We start from the raw sequence: 19,769 nt of genomic DNA on the forward strand, positions 1-19,769 counted from the left end.
GCGTTTTCACAGTTTCAAAACATTTTTTAGACTTGCCACAAATGTTATCAGACAATGTGCAACAATGCAGCCAGATGAGGGGTTAAAAGTCACAGCATGATGGTGTGAGGACAAAGCCACTGCAGCTTTTCAGCTTCATGGGGAGTGAGACTAGACACAGGGAAAGCATGTGGGACACTTGCTGGGATAGAGACAAAGCAAGAATAGATCTCTCCCTTGCACTGAGACAAACAGAGCTCCCATTCTGTGGTCTCCCTCACAGTCACACCCCTTCTTTAGACCTCCACGTATTCCTTAGCAACAAAATATGCCTCCAAGTACCATCATGACCTCCCTCTACAGCTGCTTGTGAACAGGAACAGTCTCTTAATTAACTTTTTCACATAAAACCCTGAACTGGAAAAATTTCAAACATGGTAGGAGAGACAGGATAAAAACTCATTGGTCCCAAACAGGTTTAATTAATGTAAGGCAAAAATTATTTCAGCTCTCATGTTTTATACATATCTTGACACCAAAAAATTTGAAAATTGTTTGATTGCCTTCAAGAGACCACTCCTGACACTTGTTTTGAATGATCCCTCTGCACCAATAAACATCCTGGAGTTGCTTCAATAGCAAGTCCCCAGCGATTCCCGGTCATGGAAGTATCTTAGAAGAATCCAAAACCGGGAAATCAAACAACATTACCTGGATAATTTCAGCCCTGTCTACCAAATCCCGGAGAAAAAACCAAAATTTCATTTTCTTCAAATTACTAGAACATTCTCTTCTTTTCTCTGAATTTTACAAGTGTGAAGCTTGCAGTGCAAAAGTCAGAACATTTTCAAGTGCCTCTTACCTGGGCAAACAGAGATCTCTTCTTCAGCACAGTTTTCTGTAGCAATCTCTGGGCTCCTTTTACTGCCAAGTGGGGTCAACACAGAGGTGCTGTTCAAAATATAAATATAATATGAAACTCCAATCCAGTAGGTGTGACAGCATGCACCTGTTTGTCTCATGCAGTTTAGAACAGCAGATGATGCCATAATTTCCAAGTGGTCAGTACCTAATAGCCAGAAATGACCGTGATAACAGTGAAATATCAGTATAGAACCATGTCCTGTGCAAAATACTCAAAAGGGAACATTTTTCCCTCTAGGAGTCCCTGACAAAAAGGCACAAAGGGTCACTGTCTCATGTCAGGGGAGCAAAAATACCTGCTCACAACTCTCTTGAGTCTTTCTATTCTTAGAAGATGTGGGAGTTGTGCAGGTACCATCACTGCGCTTCTTTCTCTCTGGGGAAGGACATCCTCAGAGAGGAAAGACACAGACTCACTTTATCCCACGTTACCCTCTCCCTGTTCACTCTGCTAATTTTCTTCCCTGTTGCTGTGCACAGCAGCCAGAAGCAGCATGGATGCAACACCAGGCAGGGATTCCCTGCAGCCAAGTCCAAACATTAGTGCCGCGGTTCCTCCGAACAGCACCAGGTATCACTCCTCTCGTTTTGACTTTTGGATTCCTCCTTGTTTTTCCTCCCCAACACTGCACAGTGTCTTTCCAAAACCAGGCAGGCATTGCTGAGTAAGTCTGGCACCCATGCTGACACGCTCTGCGCTTTGCGTGGCTTTCTGATTAGTCTGATCAAGTATGCAAGAACACACTTTAAAAACATGAATCCCCATACTGACAAATAGAAGATTTATTAAGCTCAACCACAGGCCTTAGAGAGGACAGAACAGCCTCTGCTGATTTATGATAAATAACAAAATTCTGATAGGAAATCACAAGTGGCTTTTCTCTCTAAATAAAGCATCTCACAGCATTTGTTATGAATCCAGGCTGAGCATGTTTTACTCCATGACTAACATCAGGGCTCACTTCAAAAGAACTCACACAAAACAACCCACTATGACATTTATAAAATGGGCTAATCAATTTGAAGTCAAACCATATTTCTTGCTACACCAACTATCTCCTGGTAACAAAGCCTATAATAATTTATTAAAACCCCAATCTACTTTGCTCTGCACAAAGCGTAACACAACCAGGCAGAGCGGCCGGCAGAAAGCAATGCAGCCTCTTCCTGCTTCTGCTTCCAGAGCTGCCTCACTACCTCAGGCAGCTCAGAGCCGTGTTCTTCTACTAAGTGCTGCTGAGAATGGCCAACCAGGGTGCCTGAGCCTCACCCAAGAGAGGACTGTGCTGGCAAATTACCAGGAGTCCGATGGCAACACTTAATGTGCACAAAACTGTGAAGACCGTGGCCATTTCTTGCCTTGCTGCAGATGTGCCAGCTGCTCCAGGAGGGGCTTTGCACCCCTGTATGTCCCAGCCCAAGGGGGACAGCCTGCTGGGTGGCTTGGGGAATGTCCCCCATCAGCTACACCAAAGGAAAGAGGTTCACTCTGGACTCTTCTCTCCGTGGGCAGGCGGGAGAGCAGCGCTGCAGAGCTCACACCTCGGTGCCTCCCGCGCAGGCTCAGACACAGACTCAGCTCTCACAGACTCAGCCTCAGCAGCCACAGGTTCCTCCTGCTCCCCAAGGCAAGCTCTAAGCTTGTTAGAAAGGTCCAAGCAAGAGAGATTTTCATACTCTGCATATTGATACTAACTGCTCAGGAAAAATGCTGTTAGATCAAGGGAAAGGTGGCAGTTCTGTTCCAAAGCAAGTTTAAATTACAAAACCCAGCAAATTAAAAACATGACATTAGCTGCCCTCTCCTGTAACATGCCCCCTGAATCCTCTCCCATTTGCCCTTCTTCTCCCAGAGCCTTTGCTGCAGAATTGCACCCCACAGGAAGGAGAATTTAAAAAAAGGAAAACAGGAGTAGGCTTAAATCTGAAGAAAATAATTTTGACTTGTCCCACACCTGTCATCTGCTGAAGTGGCTTTTCTGGAGCACTGCACTCTATCTTTGGCTGACAGGCAGTGCCGTCTGGCTTCCTCCTCCCTTCTTTCCTCTTCAGCAGTAAGGCAAGAACATAAAAATACACACAGAAATCCAGTAAACCCTTTACCATGCTGCCTAAGTGCCTTCCCAGACAGACCACGTGATGACACTGCTATAACTCACCTTCAGCTCACCTACCCACCTCCACAGTTTTACTGCACCATGTCACATTAGCTTCAGAGGGCAAGGATCAAGTCCTTGGATCAAGTACTGGCATGCACCTTGCACATTTTATAAAGTAACAAGAGTAACTGATCTCTTCACCCCATTTGTGTCCCACCTCTCCCTCATGCTGCTCCAAAGCCATGGATTTCCAGGGATACCTGACAGCAGCAATTGCAGACAGTCTTTCCAACAAGCCCTGCTGCCAGGCCCTGCAGAGAGCCCCAGTGAGACTGTGCCCCAAAATGCTCCAAGGAGCCTGAAAGAGCCCATGTCAGCAGTGTGAGCCCATGGGTTCCACGCTCTGATGTTGCCCTGCTCACCTCTGTGCAGTTTGCATGGGCTCCCCATGTTCATGGACATCCTCTGCAGGCAGCACCTGGGAGGCCTGGAAAGGAAAATGTTGATTATATAAGACAACATACACAGCTAACCAGGATCTGCTGGGTCATCAGATTCTGCCCATGGCATTGCACTTAATCTGTTACGTACTATTTTTCTGGAAACAGGTAAGTAACCATCCTGAACTCATCAGCTTTTTGCCCCCATCACTCCTTTTGGTAAGGTGTTTCAGCAGCTCCCTGCAATAACACCTAGCAGTACCTTTTGCTCCCTTGCTGTCTAGACATGCTCCTGGACAGTTTGTGGCCATTCGCTCATGCCAGCTTTGCCCATCACCTTCCACACCCTCTCCTTGCTTCTCACATCTACCCTGATGCACTCCTAGGCAGCAACTGTAGCTCTTCTCCATTTGTCCTGAGCTAAACAAGCCAAGGTTTTCAGTGTCCTCCTGCACTCGCTCAAGCACTCCAGCAGCCCTCACCTATTCCAGTTAAAAATCTATTTGTCTGAGCCAAGATGACCTGACCAACTGCTGCAGCTGATGTCTGACCACAAGAAGTACTCTTCTGAAGTTTCACACTGATAAGATCTGTTGCATTTTTCTTGACTGGGAAATCAGCTGTTCCATCAAAGAGAGGGAGTAGATTAACCTGCACAATCTACAGCTGGCCAATCCATGTACATTTTACCCAGTTTTTTCATTTAGCTCTACAACTCCACTTACTCTTTCCTTTAAAATTTGTTCAAAAGCCCTGTGCACTGCTAAGGTCAGGCTAACATGCCAGTCATTACCCAGACCCCTTTATTCTTCTCCCGCGTACACGTTGCACTTGCCATTCTCTAATCAGGTGGAATTACAATGGCTTATTAGCAGTCCTCGCTGTCAGGCCTGCAATTTCTTCTTGCTAGCTCTCAAAGAAATCCAAAGGGTTTTCTTCTCCCTTCCTTGAGTCTATTAAACTATCAGTCTCTGATTTCCACTGTAGGTTCCAGCGTTGATTATCTCTACTCTTGGATGGCTGATGCACTTCCCAAGCAGCCCCCAAAACAAAGCCTCCTGCCAGATTTCCCTTAAGTGACTCCAACCCCCAAATATTCTGTTTTATCTACATTCTTGAATTCTTCACAGCCTAACTCATCATTAACATAAAACACCACACTTCCTCCTTTATTTTTATTTCTCTTTCTCCTAAGGCATGTCTTAACAATGCCTCTGCTCTGGTCACAAATACTGGGCCATGTTCCTGCTTTTCCTAGTACATATGTTGTAAGATCCAACATTAATTCAGGTCACCAGACTCTTACTCTCCAGAATTGGGTCTCTTCCCTCTGAATCTTTTAAAGACCAAGAATTCCTAACCTTATTTGAAAGGCTATGAAAAAACTGATTTTATTAGCACTGAAGTTCGTTAGAGCAGGTTCACAGGCTATGAGATCTCCTGACAACCAAGATTTGCTCTGTGCAAACATCCCTTGGCTGTGGGTGGCAGTGGCAGCAGTTGGCCACTGAAGTGATGGAAGGTCCTGCTCCAGGTGAGGGTTTAAAAGCAGGGGTACAGGCAGGCTCCCTCAATCACAGCATTTGCACCTTCATTTCACTGGTACAACACACAGCACAAGGCTTTTTCAAGGACAGTCCCCATGGATGGTTTCTAGCCTCAGCACAGCCTAAAATCTCCCACCATCCCCACCAGCAAAGCAGTCCTGGTGGCAGTGGGGAGCCCCAAGGCAGTAGAGGCAGCAGGGGTGTCTGAGCAATGCAGTACACCAGGGACATGACTGCTCTGGGCCCCCTTTGTCACTGCCAGTGCAATTGTATTTGACAGAAATAAAAAATTGGACACAAGGCACAAGCAAACATCAAACATATCGATCTTGCAAGTAAATCACCTGCACTGGCCTCAACGTGCGACTGCACAGCGAGGCAAGAGAAGGGAGCAGCCTCTCTAGCTGGGAGTGATAAGGCAGCTGAAAGGGCACTTAGAAATTATTTTCTCCCAAGTAAATAAAAGACTGGCAAATTTTAGGCTAGGGTTGAAAATGTAAAGTAGGCTCCCCCTTTCTGATATTTTTAAGGTGAAAAAATAAGGAAGACTACACCTACATACACATTATGGCCCTTTGAGAGAGCTCTTGTGGTCAGGATGAGTATATTACAAGTTCCCACTCAGCACCACTAAAACCTCTTTTCTCCCCAATAATTAATTAAGTATTAGCATTAAATGGATAATATAAAAAAAAAAAACCCACACAATTTTCAACACTGATTAAAAGTTCATGCCCTTCACAGCTGCTGTAGCTTTCCAAGGGTTTTAACATGCACCTCCATAGACCTGCAGTCACCCCAATCTTCCAGACTAATGACACCTCCTTTTCCAAAGGAAAGGACACAGAAGAAAAAAAAAAAAAAGCAGTTTGCCTTAAGAATCTTTCAGGTCTTTTGTATCTACCCTACAGAAATTAAAAAGGGCACAAGTCAGTTTCCTTCCTCTGCAGGTCACCTCTAAGGCTTGTTTAAATCTGTATCTGCTAAACCCAAGCCAAAGCACTGTCATGAAAAGTCACATTTCAGCACAGGCTGCTCTGCACTTCTTCTGCAACCAGAAAATGCAGACATGACACTTTTCCTAAGTGTTCAATATTACAAGACAGAATATAAATATCACAAAACAAGTTAAGTATCTTTCTAACACCAGGGTAAATGATCAAATACACTTGAAAACAGGAACAACAGAGCTGAGGCTTCAGTCATAGAGAAGATAAAGTTATACAATGATCCGGGAGTGAAGTCATTATGAAAAATGAGGGTTGGAAAAGGCTGACACAAACCTAAAATACAGCAGTAATAAATACTTCATCTGACTAGCAATCTGTTTAAACTTAGCAGTGACAGAAAGCTGCCTTCCGCTCCAAGAAGCAAGCCCTGATGGAGACAGAGGCTGGCTGACACCTAGCGTCGAGCAGACCCAACAAGCAAGCTGGAGAGAAGGTGCCCAACCAGTAGAACAAGGACGAAGAGTACTGCCACAATGACAGATCACCCTGAGCAGGCAGAACACAGAGCCTCTCCTGGCCACAACCGCAGGACCACAAGGGAAAATAGCATCCGTGAGGGTGAAGCTCGTTCAGATGCAGACAAGTGTGTAGGTGTAAAAAGGAGAGGCTGTGCTGCAAGGACAAAAGCCACATTTCTGCCTGCAAAGGAAAACACAGAGCTCCCCACATGGCCACGGGTTTATAAGCTGTTTATCCAGAGCTGGTGGTGGTCAGCATCATCTCTGTGCTCGCTACCCTGAGCTGCTGGCAGGCTACACCCTTTTGAGAAGGACAAGTCAGCTGGAAGTCTTTATCTCAGCGGTGCATTAATGGATGGCTGCCAGGCTGCATGATGGCCCCTGCCATTTGTGAGGCCAGTATCAGCCTGTATGCTTTTCCTCTCCTCTTTCACAGTAAGCTATATGGCTAGGGGAGAAAGTCCCTAAATTTAAGAGGAATGTTAAACAGCAGTGCCTGCTTTGCAGAAGGGACTGAAACCTAAAATGGACAGAAGAGCAGGACTGCTCAACAGCAAAGGTCTTACCTGGCAATAGCTGGTGGTCGGTTCATCATCAGAAGTGGAGTTCTTCTCTTCTTCCATGCTGTGCCCTGGACTCTCTGCCTCTCTCCTCTTTGAAGGCAGGAGCCAGGTGTTGCTCTCAGACTCCTTCTGCCCATCTGGGTCTCCATCTTCTGTATCATCAGCAACCCCATTCTCCCTGCTTATCTGCTCTCCTTTCCCAAGCTCATTTTGGCTCAAGGAAGAACTGGGCACAACTGGGTTACCAAACTCCTTCTTATGCAATAGCTGCCTCTGAGCCTGCTTCAGGCTCTTCTGGTAAACCTCCAGCTGACACAAGATGACTTTGGTGTACTGGTTGGGATCCACCCCTTTGGGGCAGAAGGGAATGCCCCAGTAATAGTGCACTGTCTCTCTCGCCTCCTCCTGCTTGTGCTTCTCCTCCGCCGCGTTCAGCATGCAAAGCTCAGGGATACTGTTGAACACCTCGTTCTGCTCTGCTTGCTCTGTGGAAACAGAGACTCTGGCAGATTGCCTGGGCTGTGAGGTGTGTTTGGTACCTGCTCCACCACCACTTCTCCCGGGGCTGCCACACTGTTCTGTGGTCCAGCTCTTCCAGAGCGTGGCCGAGCTGCCGGCACCAGCTTCTCCCGTAGAATGGCCAGTGCAGGGCAGGGGTTGCTCTTTTGGTTCGTGGCCTGTTGCTTCGGAAGAGCTGGGGGAACTTGTGAACAGTCTCCGAGGTGTCAGTTGCCAGGAGCGTGAAGTCACCCTGCCAAAGGTGGGACTCAGAGAGAAGTCCTCTCTGAGAATGCTGGGTAACATGTCACTCGAATCACTTTTTGCTGGTGAGAAAGGCTTTTCACTTGACCTTGTTGCAGGCTGGCTCTTCCCTGGAGACACAATTATGCTGGATACTAGTGAGCTTTCAACGATTTCCTGGCTTAACCTCCTCAACACTACCAGGGGGCTCCGGGCAACGTCCATCTGTCCGTTCCCATCAGCTCTGGTGCTCTGGGAGTGGGAGCTGCACTCGGAGCGAGGGGTGTCAGGGCAAAGTGCCAGACCTCCCAGGATCTCAGAGCCTTCTTTCTCAGTAGGCTGGCTTTGGCCTCGTGTGCCCAGCACTTCTGCAGACAACTGAGGGGTTGCATCAGAGGAGTCTGAGGGCTGACAGCTCTGAAAAACACAAGGCTGATTCTCTGAGAGATGTGTTCTCTATCAGCAGAGCATAGAAAGGACTCCCTCAGCATGCTGGCAGCCATCACCTGGACTGCAGACCCCCTCTCCTGATCAGGACTGTGTACCCCAAAATAAGCCCCTCTCACTATGAGTAGTAGTAGCCCCCCTGGCATCAGCTCACGACAGGTACAAAACAACCACTCTGTGACTGCTGCAGTTCCAGCTCACACCAGAAACAGCGAGGCCCCCAGTAAAACCTCATTTGATGCAGTGTGGCAAAGCAAGCACAGAAAGCAGCGTTGCTGAAGAACCCTAGAAGCCTCTTCACAGAAGCACACTTACGTTAAGGCTCTCAGCAATGGCCTTCCTCAAGAGCTCCTCCTCTTCCTCTTCCCGACAATTCACTTGTCTGGCTTCTTGCTCACTCATTTTCAGGGCCAGTGCAAACTGTTCCTCTTCAGTCATCTCTGCAGCAGAAGGAAAAGGATAATGTCATGGCTGTGGGCTTATGTAAACACCCAGTGTATATCCAACGTGTTGGGAAAGATGACCAAGGCTCCCACCTCCAAGGAGGATTGTGGATAAAAACATCTAAATCACAGACCAATCACAAAATCATCATGGTTGGAAAGGACCTCTGAGATCACCAAGTCCAACCATTAACACTAAAAATATCCCTAAACCTCAGCTTTCCTGAAAAGGTGTCACCAAAACTGGAGCAGGCAACACTGAATGGAAAAGGTAACCTAAGTCAGGAACTTCTGTTAGTGTTTCTACAGCTATCTAAACTCCATCTCCCTGGGCACATAATTACAATGGGACATCTGGTTTTGGCCTCATCAACCACCACACTGTACAGCTGCAGAATGCATAGTCAAGGAGAGAGGAACAGGATGGATTCCTAAAGCGTGCTCATTTTTATATCAGATAGGTTCAGCAGCAAGACAGGATAAAGAAGACATCTTTAATACACTATTTTACTAGCCAAATAGCATGTCTCACTGCCTTCTGACATGTAGATACCTGCAAGACCACGGGAGACCTACCCAAGAGCAAAAGAGCTACACTGTGTTCACCCTGAGCCGCAGGTGGAAAGCTCTGTGGAGGATAATGTTCCTTGCTCATTGGTATTATGGAGGATTTTTCACATGCATACATCCCCCTTCTGCTCACATCACTGCTCCACTGTATCACTATGGCAGTCATGCATGGGAAACAGGTTTCCTACAGTTGTAACTGCTATTTCAGCAGAAAATTTCTTCCTGAAATATTCCTCATTCAGAGCAAACCAGAAGCTGAGACTGGCTATTTAGAAACAAAGCAGTTAGTTACTTCAGAAAACACTTATTTACTTAGTCTCCATCCAACACTTTCACTATGCTTAAAATATACAACGCCTGCAGAACGGAGTGCAGCTTGGAAAACAACTCAACAGCACTCTCAGGAGCTGAAAAATACATCTTCTCACTCAAAACAAATTGACAGATTTCCTTCAAAACCCACTCCCTCCTTCAGGCAGAATCCTGCACGCACCATCTCATGCATGAACTAAAAGGCTTCTCCAACGGGCTAAAAGAGCTTGACGAGACACGATTGGAACAGGCAGGAAGGCCGTCCAAGCACAAAACATGCCTTCACTGCAGCCAGCTTCAGAGACAGACATTTCCCTGGATAAAGATGCATTCAGAAGTTGCAGGCTCCCATTTTCTAACCCATCCTCATCCTACCAGCTGCCACCAAAATACAGCAGCCCTGGATTGCACTGGTCCTAGCACAGCCTGTGCACCACAGCAGGACTGCACTGAGGTGCAGCCACACAGCAGCAGCCTTTGCTTTGCTTTGCCCTCCCCCCATCTTGTTGCTCCCCCACCCAAGCAGGATTTCAAGCATTTTTGGACTGTTCTGATTGTCAGCCGTAGATTCCCATCCATGTCCTACTAAATCAGCATTTAGCTTCAGGTTGTGGGTTGTTGGTTTTTTTTTTTAATTTCTTTAAAAATTAAGAAAGAGGTTGAAGTGAAGGCAGACTGCAGTGCACTGAGGGCTCATGGGGATCTTTTGTCCTTGGACAAAGTCACTCTGTGATGTTACAGCCAGGAGGGACGAAGAAAAAAAAATAAATGCATCCTTTAATGGAAAGCACACAGCAGCCCAGTGTATGAAGAAGACTCCCATCCCCAAGAAGAGCAGCAATACACAGCATTTCAGCAATACCAAACACCTCCCAAGCATTCAGTGTGTGCTGATTTGTCTCCCTGACCAAACCATCATAGCAATCAGGACAGATGCTGCAAACTCTGACATGTGCAAGAAAACCAGTGCACATGATCCATGCCCCACAACACAAGACTTTCCACGTGCATAAATAAAAGCAGGAGCCTGAGTGTTCACCAGTACAGGCTATCAACATCCATAAAGCTTAATAAAAAGAAACATTTTTTGGCGAGTTACTACTGCACATTTTGTTTTCTTCTCCCTCCCTGGCATAGCAATTTCCCCTCTGGGGACAGGGAATGTGCCAGACAAATGCTGCCTCTGGCAAAGAAACCAGCGACAAACAAGATGCACTTAGTGCACATTCCAGTTGAGTAGGTGCTCCAGAGATGAGAAAATCTCGAGTTCAAATCCACCTGGCATTACAGTGGGGAGAGCAAAGAGCAGCTCTGCTTATGTCTTCCTGGAGACCTGACCTGCTTTAAGCTGAGCAGTCGAGAGCTGACAGTATTTTGTGCTACACGTCTGATCACTTCTCAGCACTCTGCATTTTACTGATCTTGATGTTGATTGCACAGGTCATAATCTGCAATTATTAGAAATTCAGGGTGTTGCAGTAGTCCCTGTCCAGTGTGTGCAAACAGACCTCTGGAGTGCTCCAGGAATGAGCCATCCTCCAGGAGCCTGCCAGCAGGGCAGGGGCTTCCACAGCCTTGAGAGGAACATCACCTCTCCATCTGGACAGACGACTCCCTCTCACTCAGCTCACACACACACCTCCTAGAAGCCCGGCACCTCCAGCTGGGAATTCTGCATCTCACACTCCAAAATCTACTTGTCACATGTACATCCCAACACAGTAGGAAATCCCAGCGCCTCTCCAGGGACCAGGACATCCAAGAAAACCACAGATGGGAAGGAGGGGTCAGGGAGAAACTGTTTTTAAGACATCGCAGCCCTAAACAAATTAAACCATTTCAGAGCCTTTTTAAATGCTAATACAGCAATTTGCTAAGCGATTTATGTTCTATTTTGACATTTGCAAAGTGAATGAGATGCAAAACCCCACTAGTTGTAGTTCTAACACTAATAAAGAGATTTACTCAAAAATAATGGAAATGTAGGATCTCAGTATTTCCACATGTCCAAGCACAATTACAGTAAAAACACTTAAACGTGCTTTAAAGCACCGACTTCCTCTGGAAAAAGAGAGAATTCTTTAGATTTTGTATTTCCATTTCTACTGTCAGGATGAAACGTCACAGATGTATTTTAGTTATCGCTTTAGGTTAAAACGAATAAAACCACAACAAAGCAAAAATGGGAGGATACACTTTAAAACCACAGCCTGCAAATATCTGAAATTTTCCAGCTTTGAGGAGAAGGAACTTGCTCTACCCAGAAGCACCAAACCTTGACAAAAAGACCAATTTGCCTCGCAATTCAAAGAATTTATTTAAGGACACCAAGAAAAATAATTACTACTTCAAACCTTAATATGCCTCAAAGCAAACACCAAAAGTCTAATTATAGCTTCCCATAAATGAGAGAACAGACCCACCACCACACCTGCTTAAACAAGTGACCGCTCTCTGACTGAGTGGTGCCAGGACCTGCCAACCTCCTGTGCTTCCAGGAGGCACATGGGCATGCTTAAAAGAAAAAAAAGGCAGCTTTTGCCACCCTGTCTTCCAGGGATTTTGGGAGCACACCGAACACCTTTGGCACAGCACCAGCTCCCAAAACGCTGCATGCTCAGCGACACAAGAACATCCAACTTCAGAAACTCCCTGTTCTTAGCGTCCTATGTTTGGTCACATTTAACAGCATCTCCAAGGGGGGTTTCAGCTTTTGTTTGGGGTTCTGTTTCTTTTGGGAGGAAAAGAAGAAGAAAAAGAACTCCTCTTCCCTCATCTCTGACTTTGCTATCTTACTTGTTCAACACAGGACACGCACAGTGGGTTTCAACTCCCACAAAGAGCCAGGCTGTTTCATGCTATGGCCTTAGGCCTCTATTAAAAACGATTTAATTCACACAAGCCCTCTGAGGACTGACAAGCCCAACTGCTGCTGCTTGCAGAGCACTGGCGTGCTCCATTTTGTTCAGTGATTGCTCTGGGTTTTGCAGGAGATAACATCTCTCCCATTTTAAAATGTTCTGAATTTAACATGCGAGATGAACTGCTGCCTTGCAGAGCACAAGAATGTGTGAGCACAGATCACCAAAAATGGTCCACCTGCCTCACCACAGTAACAAGGGGTGCAGTACTGGGAGTATGGGCAAGCCCAACCATGCTCAGTGGTCCCTTCTGCTCATGCATCCCCAGCATTCAGAAATGCTGTTTGCAGAAGATGCGCAGGAACATCCCAGCCTTTAGCATCTGTTTATAGATCTATTGTCCATTAATACATTTAAACCCTTTTAAAGCTGCTGATACTGACCCCTCCACAACCTCCTATAACAAAAACTTCCAGGAATCTACTACCTGCTGTGTGAAGCATTACTTTCCTTCACTTGTTTTAAACCTATCCATCTCCTGCTATTTCTACCGGCCGCACCCTAGCTGTAGGAGCTGGTAAACAACAGCTCTGGGTTCAGCTGAGCCTTCCCCATGTGAACTTTGATCCCACCCTCCTCTCCTAAAAGACTGGCCCTAGGCTTTCCAGTCTCTCCTCATCAGGCAGCTGCTCAATCCCCTTGATGGCTTCAGTTGCCTTTCTCCGGATGTACCACCGTGTCCTTGAGATGCAGAGACCAGAACAGCACAGTGCTGTCGATGTGGGTGCCCCAACACTTCATGTAACAGCAAAATGACAGAAAACAAATCTCTTGCTCTCAACACCCTTCCTTATGATGCCCAACATCGCTGGCTTCTGTGGCTGCTCCTGCACTGCGAGCCAATGATTTCAGAGAACTGTCAGCTGCGACTCAGATCCTTCCTGAGCTGCAACTGCCAGATCAGAGCATCATGATGTTACAGGGAAAGACAGCAGCAGAGGGGCCTGAGCAGGAAAGCAGTTTGTGACTGACAGTGCTTTCAGATCAGCTGTAACCAGTTTTGAAACCCAGTGACGTACCAACACCCTCACACACTTATTTTGGAAGTGCGCCAGTCTGCGCACACGGCGCCTGGGGAAAAAACAATTGACAGAAAGGCAAGTTTTACCCCTGAGAAAGGTCTTCTATGAAAGCTGTTCATCCCCAGCCACACCACGGCCTTTCTGCAAGGGAAATAATCTCTAACACAAACAACAGAAGCTGCTTCCCCAGCCCCACACTCGAGACCTACGTGCAATTTTTCTCTTAGCAGCAAACTTCGTTCTATCCAGCTGCTGTTTTGTTCTCTTCTTTTGCAATCCACTCTCTTCCTTTGACTCCTGCTGCAATGGAAAAAAAACAACTGTGAGTGCATACAACATGTAAGAAATACTACAAACTCCCTCCCCCTACTACTCAAATGCAAACACTGGTTCAACAACAAGACTATTTGTGCAAAATTTGAATTTCAAACACAATTCAAGCACACTCTGTAACTATTAAAAGCTGTGTGATAAGCATAACGAGCAAAAAAAGAGTTACAGACTGACATAAACAGAGAAGTAGGACAGACAATAGACTTCATGCCAGTCACCACCATGCACTGCACCTGCTGCCCATGATGTTATAGAGAATTTGTTTGGTCTTGCTAAAACATTAGTATTTGTAAGCACTCCAAAGAGAAAAACAAAACCTTTGTGTAAGTGAACATCTCACACCTGTAAGCCAGGACTGTTTCCTGCCACACAGTGTCCAGTGCCCTGCCCAGACCATTTCAGGTGACCAGAAACTAGAATCCAAGCCATTTTGGGGGCTCCAGGCTAATGCACCCCAAGGGCAGCAGAGCCAGCTGTATTTATTTCTGGTGCTATTCTCTTACTATACTGCCGTGAGTGTTTCATTTTTGAAGCTTGAATACTTCAGAAATTTGCCATCTCAAAGCCTCCAGGAATAATACCTACACAAACAACCTAAATGCACGCTGCTTTAAGCACAGACTGCAACAAGAACGGTCACAGGCTTAATTGGCACACAATTATGCAAGTTGCTGTCCTAACGGCTTAAGCGAGGGCGTACACATTACCAAAGGCTGGCACTGGACCCCTTCCAATTTGTCTCTCTAAATCAGGTAGGATTAGAATCAAACCCCATGTTTCAGGCAAAGACCCACGCCTGGCCAGAAAGGGGCTTCACACGCCTCCATCTGCAGCTACAGTTGTTTTTGCTGTCCATGAGAGTCACGGCAAACTGGCCACGTGCTTGTGCCTCACACCACCTCCTGTGCCAGGAGGGTGGCTTCAAGGTGGGGCATGTGGCTTGGGCTAGTTTAATGCAAAAGGATACACTGCTTATTTTCAAGTGTAATCAATTTCTGCTGTCCACTGCCCGTGCTTCGCAACCTCTGAAGTCCTTTGGATTCCACCTCTATGCTGAGTTTTGTTCAAAGCCATCTCCAGCATTAGTGTTATCTGTAGATTTTATTAATGTATATACACCACTTGCTCCTTCTTACAGATCATTAATGAGGATGTTAAAACTCACACAGACCTAATATTGATCCTCTTGGCCTCAGCTTTACATCTCCCCCAAATGAGCATCTCTTCTATTCATCACCAGCTTTTGCTGACAGTCTTTTAGCAGGATTTCAATCCAGGAATGTTACACTCTAGAACAAATTGAATTATTTATCCACCTAAGATTTTGCAAGACGTACTATTAAGTGGTTTCCTGAAACCCTAATACATTACAGCTTTTACATGCGCTAATACCTACACCATTCCTCACTTCCACTGACTGAAGAATCAGCTCACAACAAGGCAGCAATCATGTTTGGCAAGTCCACATACACACTCATGGTCATACCTAAGGGATTTTTCCTTTGAGTGATTCCTTCTCTTCCCCAACCAGCCTGGTTTTGGTACCACGTTTCTAAGACCTGCCACTGTGACTCCAAAAGGTTGCTTCACAGCCACATTCTCTCTTGCTAGATGGATGCTCTCTACTTCTGAGCCTGCCTTTTACCACCCAGCAGGTGAAATCTTCTCCCTTCCAGGATCCTGGCACATCACCCTTCTCCACAGTTTTCCATAAATCACCCTACCTTGGTCTGCAGTGGCAGCCCCATGCTGACCTTGCAGGAAGCTCATACCTAAGGGAGTGGGGAACGGTCTGTGGGATTGCACCAGGATCACACTAGGATTACATGCTGGAGGAGGTTAAGCAACAGCTCTCCCACTCTTCCCCAAAGCCCCATCTAACAGTGCTAAACCTACTCCAGCTTAAGAGAGGGGCAGTTTAATCCTAGCAGGCTCTGTAAATCCCCAGCTCTTCTCTCTATGCATCAATCTTCCCCGCATCATCTTGCACTTGCTGGAAGGTCAACCCTGACACTCTCATCTGCAGCTCTCTTCCAGGGCACAAGTGTGATTTATGAGCACACCAAACTTTCCACGGCTGCCAGGATCTGCTCTGTGCACGGACACACAAGTTTACAATATGCACCACAGGACAAGCTTAGGTTCAAACACCTCCAGGGCTTTGGAAGGGAAAAGCATTCCCAGTGCCGGGTGGGATGCCCGGCTTCGCTTCAGTTCCCTGTGCTGAGTCCTGAAGAATCTCAACATTTACATCAGTGGCAGGAGCAAAATTATTGCAGGACACGTGTTGTATGAACCTCATACATTTGAGAAAGATGTTTAAATTGCTTAGCAGCATTCTACCAAACAGCCACGGTACAGAGAACTGCTGAAGCAAATCCAATTAATCCTGATGGGCCAAAATATACACACATCTCAATTCCAAGAATTCTTAAATCTTCTTTATTTTTAAACCCAGAAAATAAAACATACCTTTTAATTAGGATTTATGGCTGTTTGTACCTCTGCTGGGAGAGAGCCCCGCAGGCCTCAGAGTGCTCTGCATAAATGCAGTCATGGATAGTGGAAACAGAAGGGGCCAAGAAAATTCGAAGACAACTGGGCTTGCTCCTTCTGACCCTTTTAATGCTCATCTGTCTACAAGGATAATAGGAACTCAGGGGGCCATTCAACCAACTGCCTTTCTAATAAGATCACTAGTCCAAAAATAATCTTAATCAATTAAAATATTCCCAAACTGCAGCCAATACTCTTAGTTACAAGGTCATCTCCAACACACAACTTCCAGGAGAAACTAATTATTACAGCAGAGGCGAGATGGGAACTGCACACCTCTGCTCAGCACCAGCCTGGAGAGCATTGCTCCTCCTTTGTCATCAATTTAAAGCAGAATGGCCAGAAGGAATCCAAATTCTCTTCCTGTGTGTCAGGCTCTGCAGTTTAATTTATGATGCACTCTTTGAGCCATTTCACTGTCAGTATTGTACACAGAGCAAGAAAAAGACGGGTTTCCAAAGTTCCCTACACGTTTAGTGGAAGGCAGCCACTATTCTTCTTCCTTGTTTGTTTTTTTTTAACCTGCTTGGTTTCACCAGACAGCAGGAAATCAAATTCCCATTTTAAAAATGTTTTTGCACACACTTAAGAGAACCTGACTCCACCAGCAGAAATAGATACAGCTCCACTCACTTCTAAAGCCCATAAATGGAAGCCAGTAGCCAGCCTCCCACATCCTGCTCCCTCAAATCCACATCATAAACCACAGAAAACAGCTTTGACTGGTTCACGGAAGGAAAGGCCACAGAAGAATGTCTCCACAGCTAACAGTGCAGACTGCAAAGTCAAAAGGTCTGGGCAATTTTACTGCTCAACTGCAGTTGGGACCATCTAACAATAGGCCATGGCCAAACACCACACATCCTGCATGGGAAATATGCAGATGAAAACCAGACTAATTTATTTTTAAAAGCCAATTAGATGTTGGAAGTGCCACGTTTGGCTCTAGCCAAGGCGGCTGCTGAAATTAATACCACACCCTACTTTATTAGTCTGACTTCAGTTCAGAATCTGCTTCAGCTCTGCTCTTTCAGTTCATTAGAACAAACCTGCTGGAAGTGGAGACTTGAATGAGGAGACACAACAGGGCTCATGCCAGACATGTAGGTCCTGACAGATGGGAGGGAGGCCTCTGTAGAAAAAGGGCTTTTACCAAGCTATGAAGAGCCTGGATTCAGACCAATCTGATTTTGAGGAGTAAGTGCAGCAGAGCTGCCAAGCCTCCTTGGGAGCACAACCACATTGCCTCCTTCTCTAGGAACTGGAGGCACCAGGTCCCTCGGTACCGCAGCAGAGCCCATGGGGACAGCAGGGTGCTGCAGCAGGACTCCATGTGGCTCTGCTTCACTCAAATGGTCAGCAGTGTGAGGTGAGCATTGCCATCCTACCTGAGATGCTTCCTGCACCATCTTCTCCATAGCAAGATGTCCTACAGGCCATGCCTGGTCCCAAAACAAAGTGCCCACTGCTGCAGTTGAAGGAGAACAGGACAGGACAGGATGCCCAAAGACACTTCCCTCTTTCTACCAAAAGCCACTCTGTGAGTGGAGGCAGGTACTCTGAGACCTCCCAAAGGATCTACTGAGGAAAAATTAACCCTTCTGAAAGGTCCCAGAGTAGATCAGCAGCATTTTGGGATCAACTGCACTGAAGGCTGCAGATCAGTCAGATGGGTTAGCACAACTGCTGGGGCTCTGGCTGTGCTTCGTGCTCATTTTTGGCCAGGTCTCCTGCTGGGTGACAATCATCTTTCAGGCTTCAGAAAACCTTGAGGGTCAAAGAGTCTTTATCAACAGCCCAGCTCAAGAAGGAGGGTCCTGAGACAGACCAGGAGTTACTATGCTTAGAGAGAGGTCTTTTCACCACTATTTGAAATATTGTGTATTTGTGAATGATCACCTCTCTTCTGGCATGAGCAACCAATTCCCCACAAGATTTAAATGGTTGGGGGAGACAGGAACCACTCTACTCATTCGTCATGTCTGCGTTTCCACAGACACAGTCTGCACAAAGAAGGTTGTCTCCTCTTGTTTTGACAAGAGCCTTACCAAAGAAAAAAAGAGAAGTGTTTCCTGAATCCAGGATTATATATAGCAGAGATCAGAAAGCCCCATGTCCAGAAAAATTCCTTCTGATGCAGCTCTGCAGATGCCACAGCATAGACATGAGCAAAGAAAGAAAACTTGGCAAAATAACATGGATGAGCTTGATAATCCAGCACGACTGAAAAATTCCTGGGAGAGGCAGTCTGCCAAAGATCATCAAAAGTGAGAAGCTGGAGGCTTTCCAGGTGCAGCTGCTACAAGATCTGCTGGTCTGGAAGCAGAACTAGGGACTTGTTCTATAGATACCTGCCAAGAGACTGCCAAGGAAGAAAGCCATCGAATCAATGATGCCCAAATTGTCCTTGTAGCTTTTGATTCATGAGGAACCATGTCCTAACAGATGCAAGATTAATTGAGAATGTATTGTTCTCTAAAATTGCTATTGATCTGAGCTTCCCACACCTCTTCTTGAACACATAACAAGGTCCTACTAGAGCAAGAACAACAGTTACAAGGTTTGAAATTGAAATTCAACTTGATGTACACTGAAGAGCTGAGACAGTTACAGAAGCCAGACAGTTGGTTTTTTTTTTTGAGATCCCAAGTAAATCACATTTTTGGGTTTGATTTTGCAGAAAACAACACGACAAGAGACTGTGGCCCTGGATCTGGAAGCTGATGACTCACAGAAAGAGACTGAACTGAACTGAATAAATCCACTCATTCAACTGACTGAACTGTTGTCACTTAAACAGAACCTAATTGGCTCTTTAACGGCCTCTCTGAGCATATCCTTTTCTGTAATATGACCGATTATGCCATCAGAATTTATTGTTTATAGACAAACTTACAGAACAGCCAGGGAGCCTAACCTTTTTATAGATGTGTTTTAAGAGACGTTTGTTTCCTCTTTTTCAGATACGTGCACATTGAGATGAATAATTGCAGACAATAACAGGTCCTGATCTTTTATGTACTGCAGCAGCTCTTAGAGCTGCTGATTTCTTTTTTCCTTATAGGTTTCACAATAAAGGCCAGTGATGCAGCAGACATGTGAAGTTAACTTAGCATATTGCAGAGCTAAGGGTTTAACCCCACTGAACTATTACTGCCATATGTTCCATTTCTTTCAGGGAATTTCCCAACGGGAAAGAACTCAGACAATGTGAAGAAAAAACATCCAATATAATTTGCCCTACAGCTTCTTACTGTTTATTTCTAGTGCTTTTCCTCTCCTCACATGATAATCGCCTTATTGTAGAGAAGCACACTGCAGATGCGGGACTTGATTTAAGATCTACAGCTTGAGAGTGAACTGAAAGGCTTTTGAAAATGGTGGAATTACAAAAAGCAGCTTAG

The 19,769-nt window shown here is 45.8% G+C and overlaps 1 protein-coding gene across 8 annotated transcripts in view; it reads right to left on the reverse strand.

The window, feature by feature from the left end:
- Positions 1–19,769, reverse strand: part of UIMC1 (ubiquitin interaction motif containing 1) — a 38,464-nt gene that overhangs the window by 13,685 nt on the left and 5,010 nt on the right. For 6 of the 8 annotated variants that reach the window (XM_051631281.1, XM_051631284.1, XM_051631283.1 and 3 more), the window contains exons 3-7: positions 13,686–13,776; positions 8,524–8,648; positions 7,024–8,178; positions 3,425–3,489; positions 842–930 (exon numbers count right to left, since the gene is read on the reverse strand). In XM_051631281.1, coding sequence (XP_051487241.1) covers positions 842–930; positions 3,425–3,489; positions 7,024–8,178; positions 8,524–8,648; positions 13,686–13,776 — 1,525 coding nt within the window. The remainder of the gene's footprint in view (positions 1–841; positions 931–3,424; positions 3,490–7,023; positions 8,179–8,523; positions 8,649–13,685; positions 13,777–19,769) is intronic. The other 2 variants (XM_051631282.1, XM_051631289.1) reach the window with 2 other exon arrangements.

This window comes from Apus apus, chromosome 13 (assembly GCF_020740795.1).
Source record: "Apus apus isolate bApuApu2 chromosome 13, bApuApu2.pri.cur, whole genome shotgun sequence".
Classification (NCBI taxonomy): Eukaryota; Metazoa; Chordata; class Aves; order Apodiformes; family Apodidae; genus Apus; species Apus apus.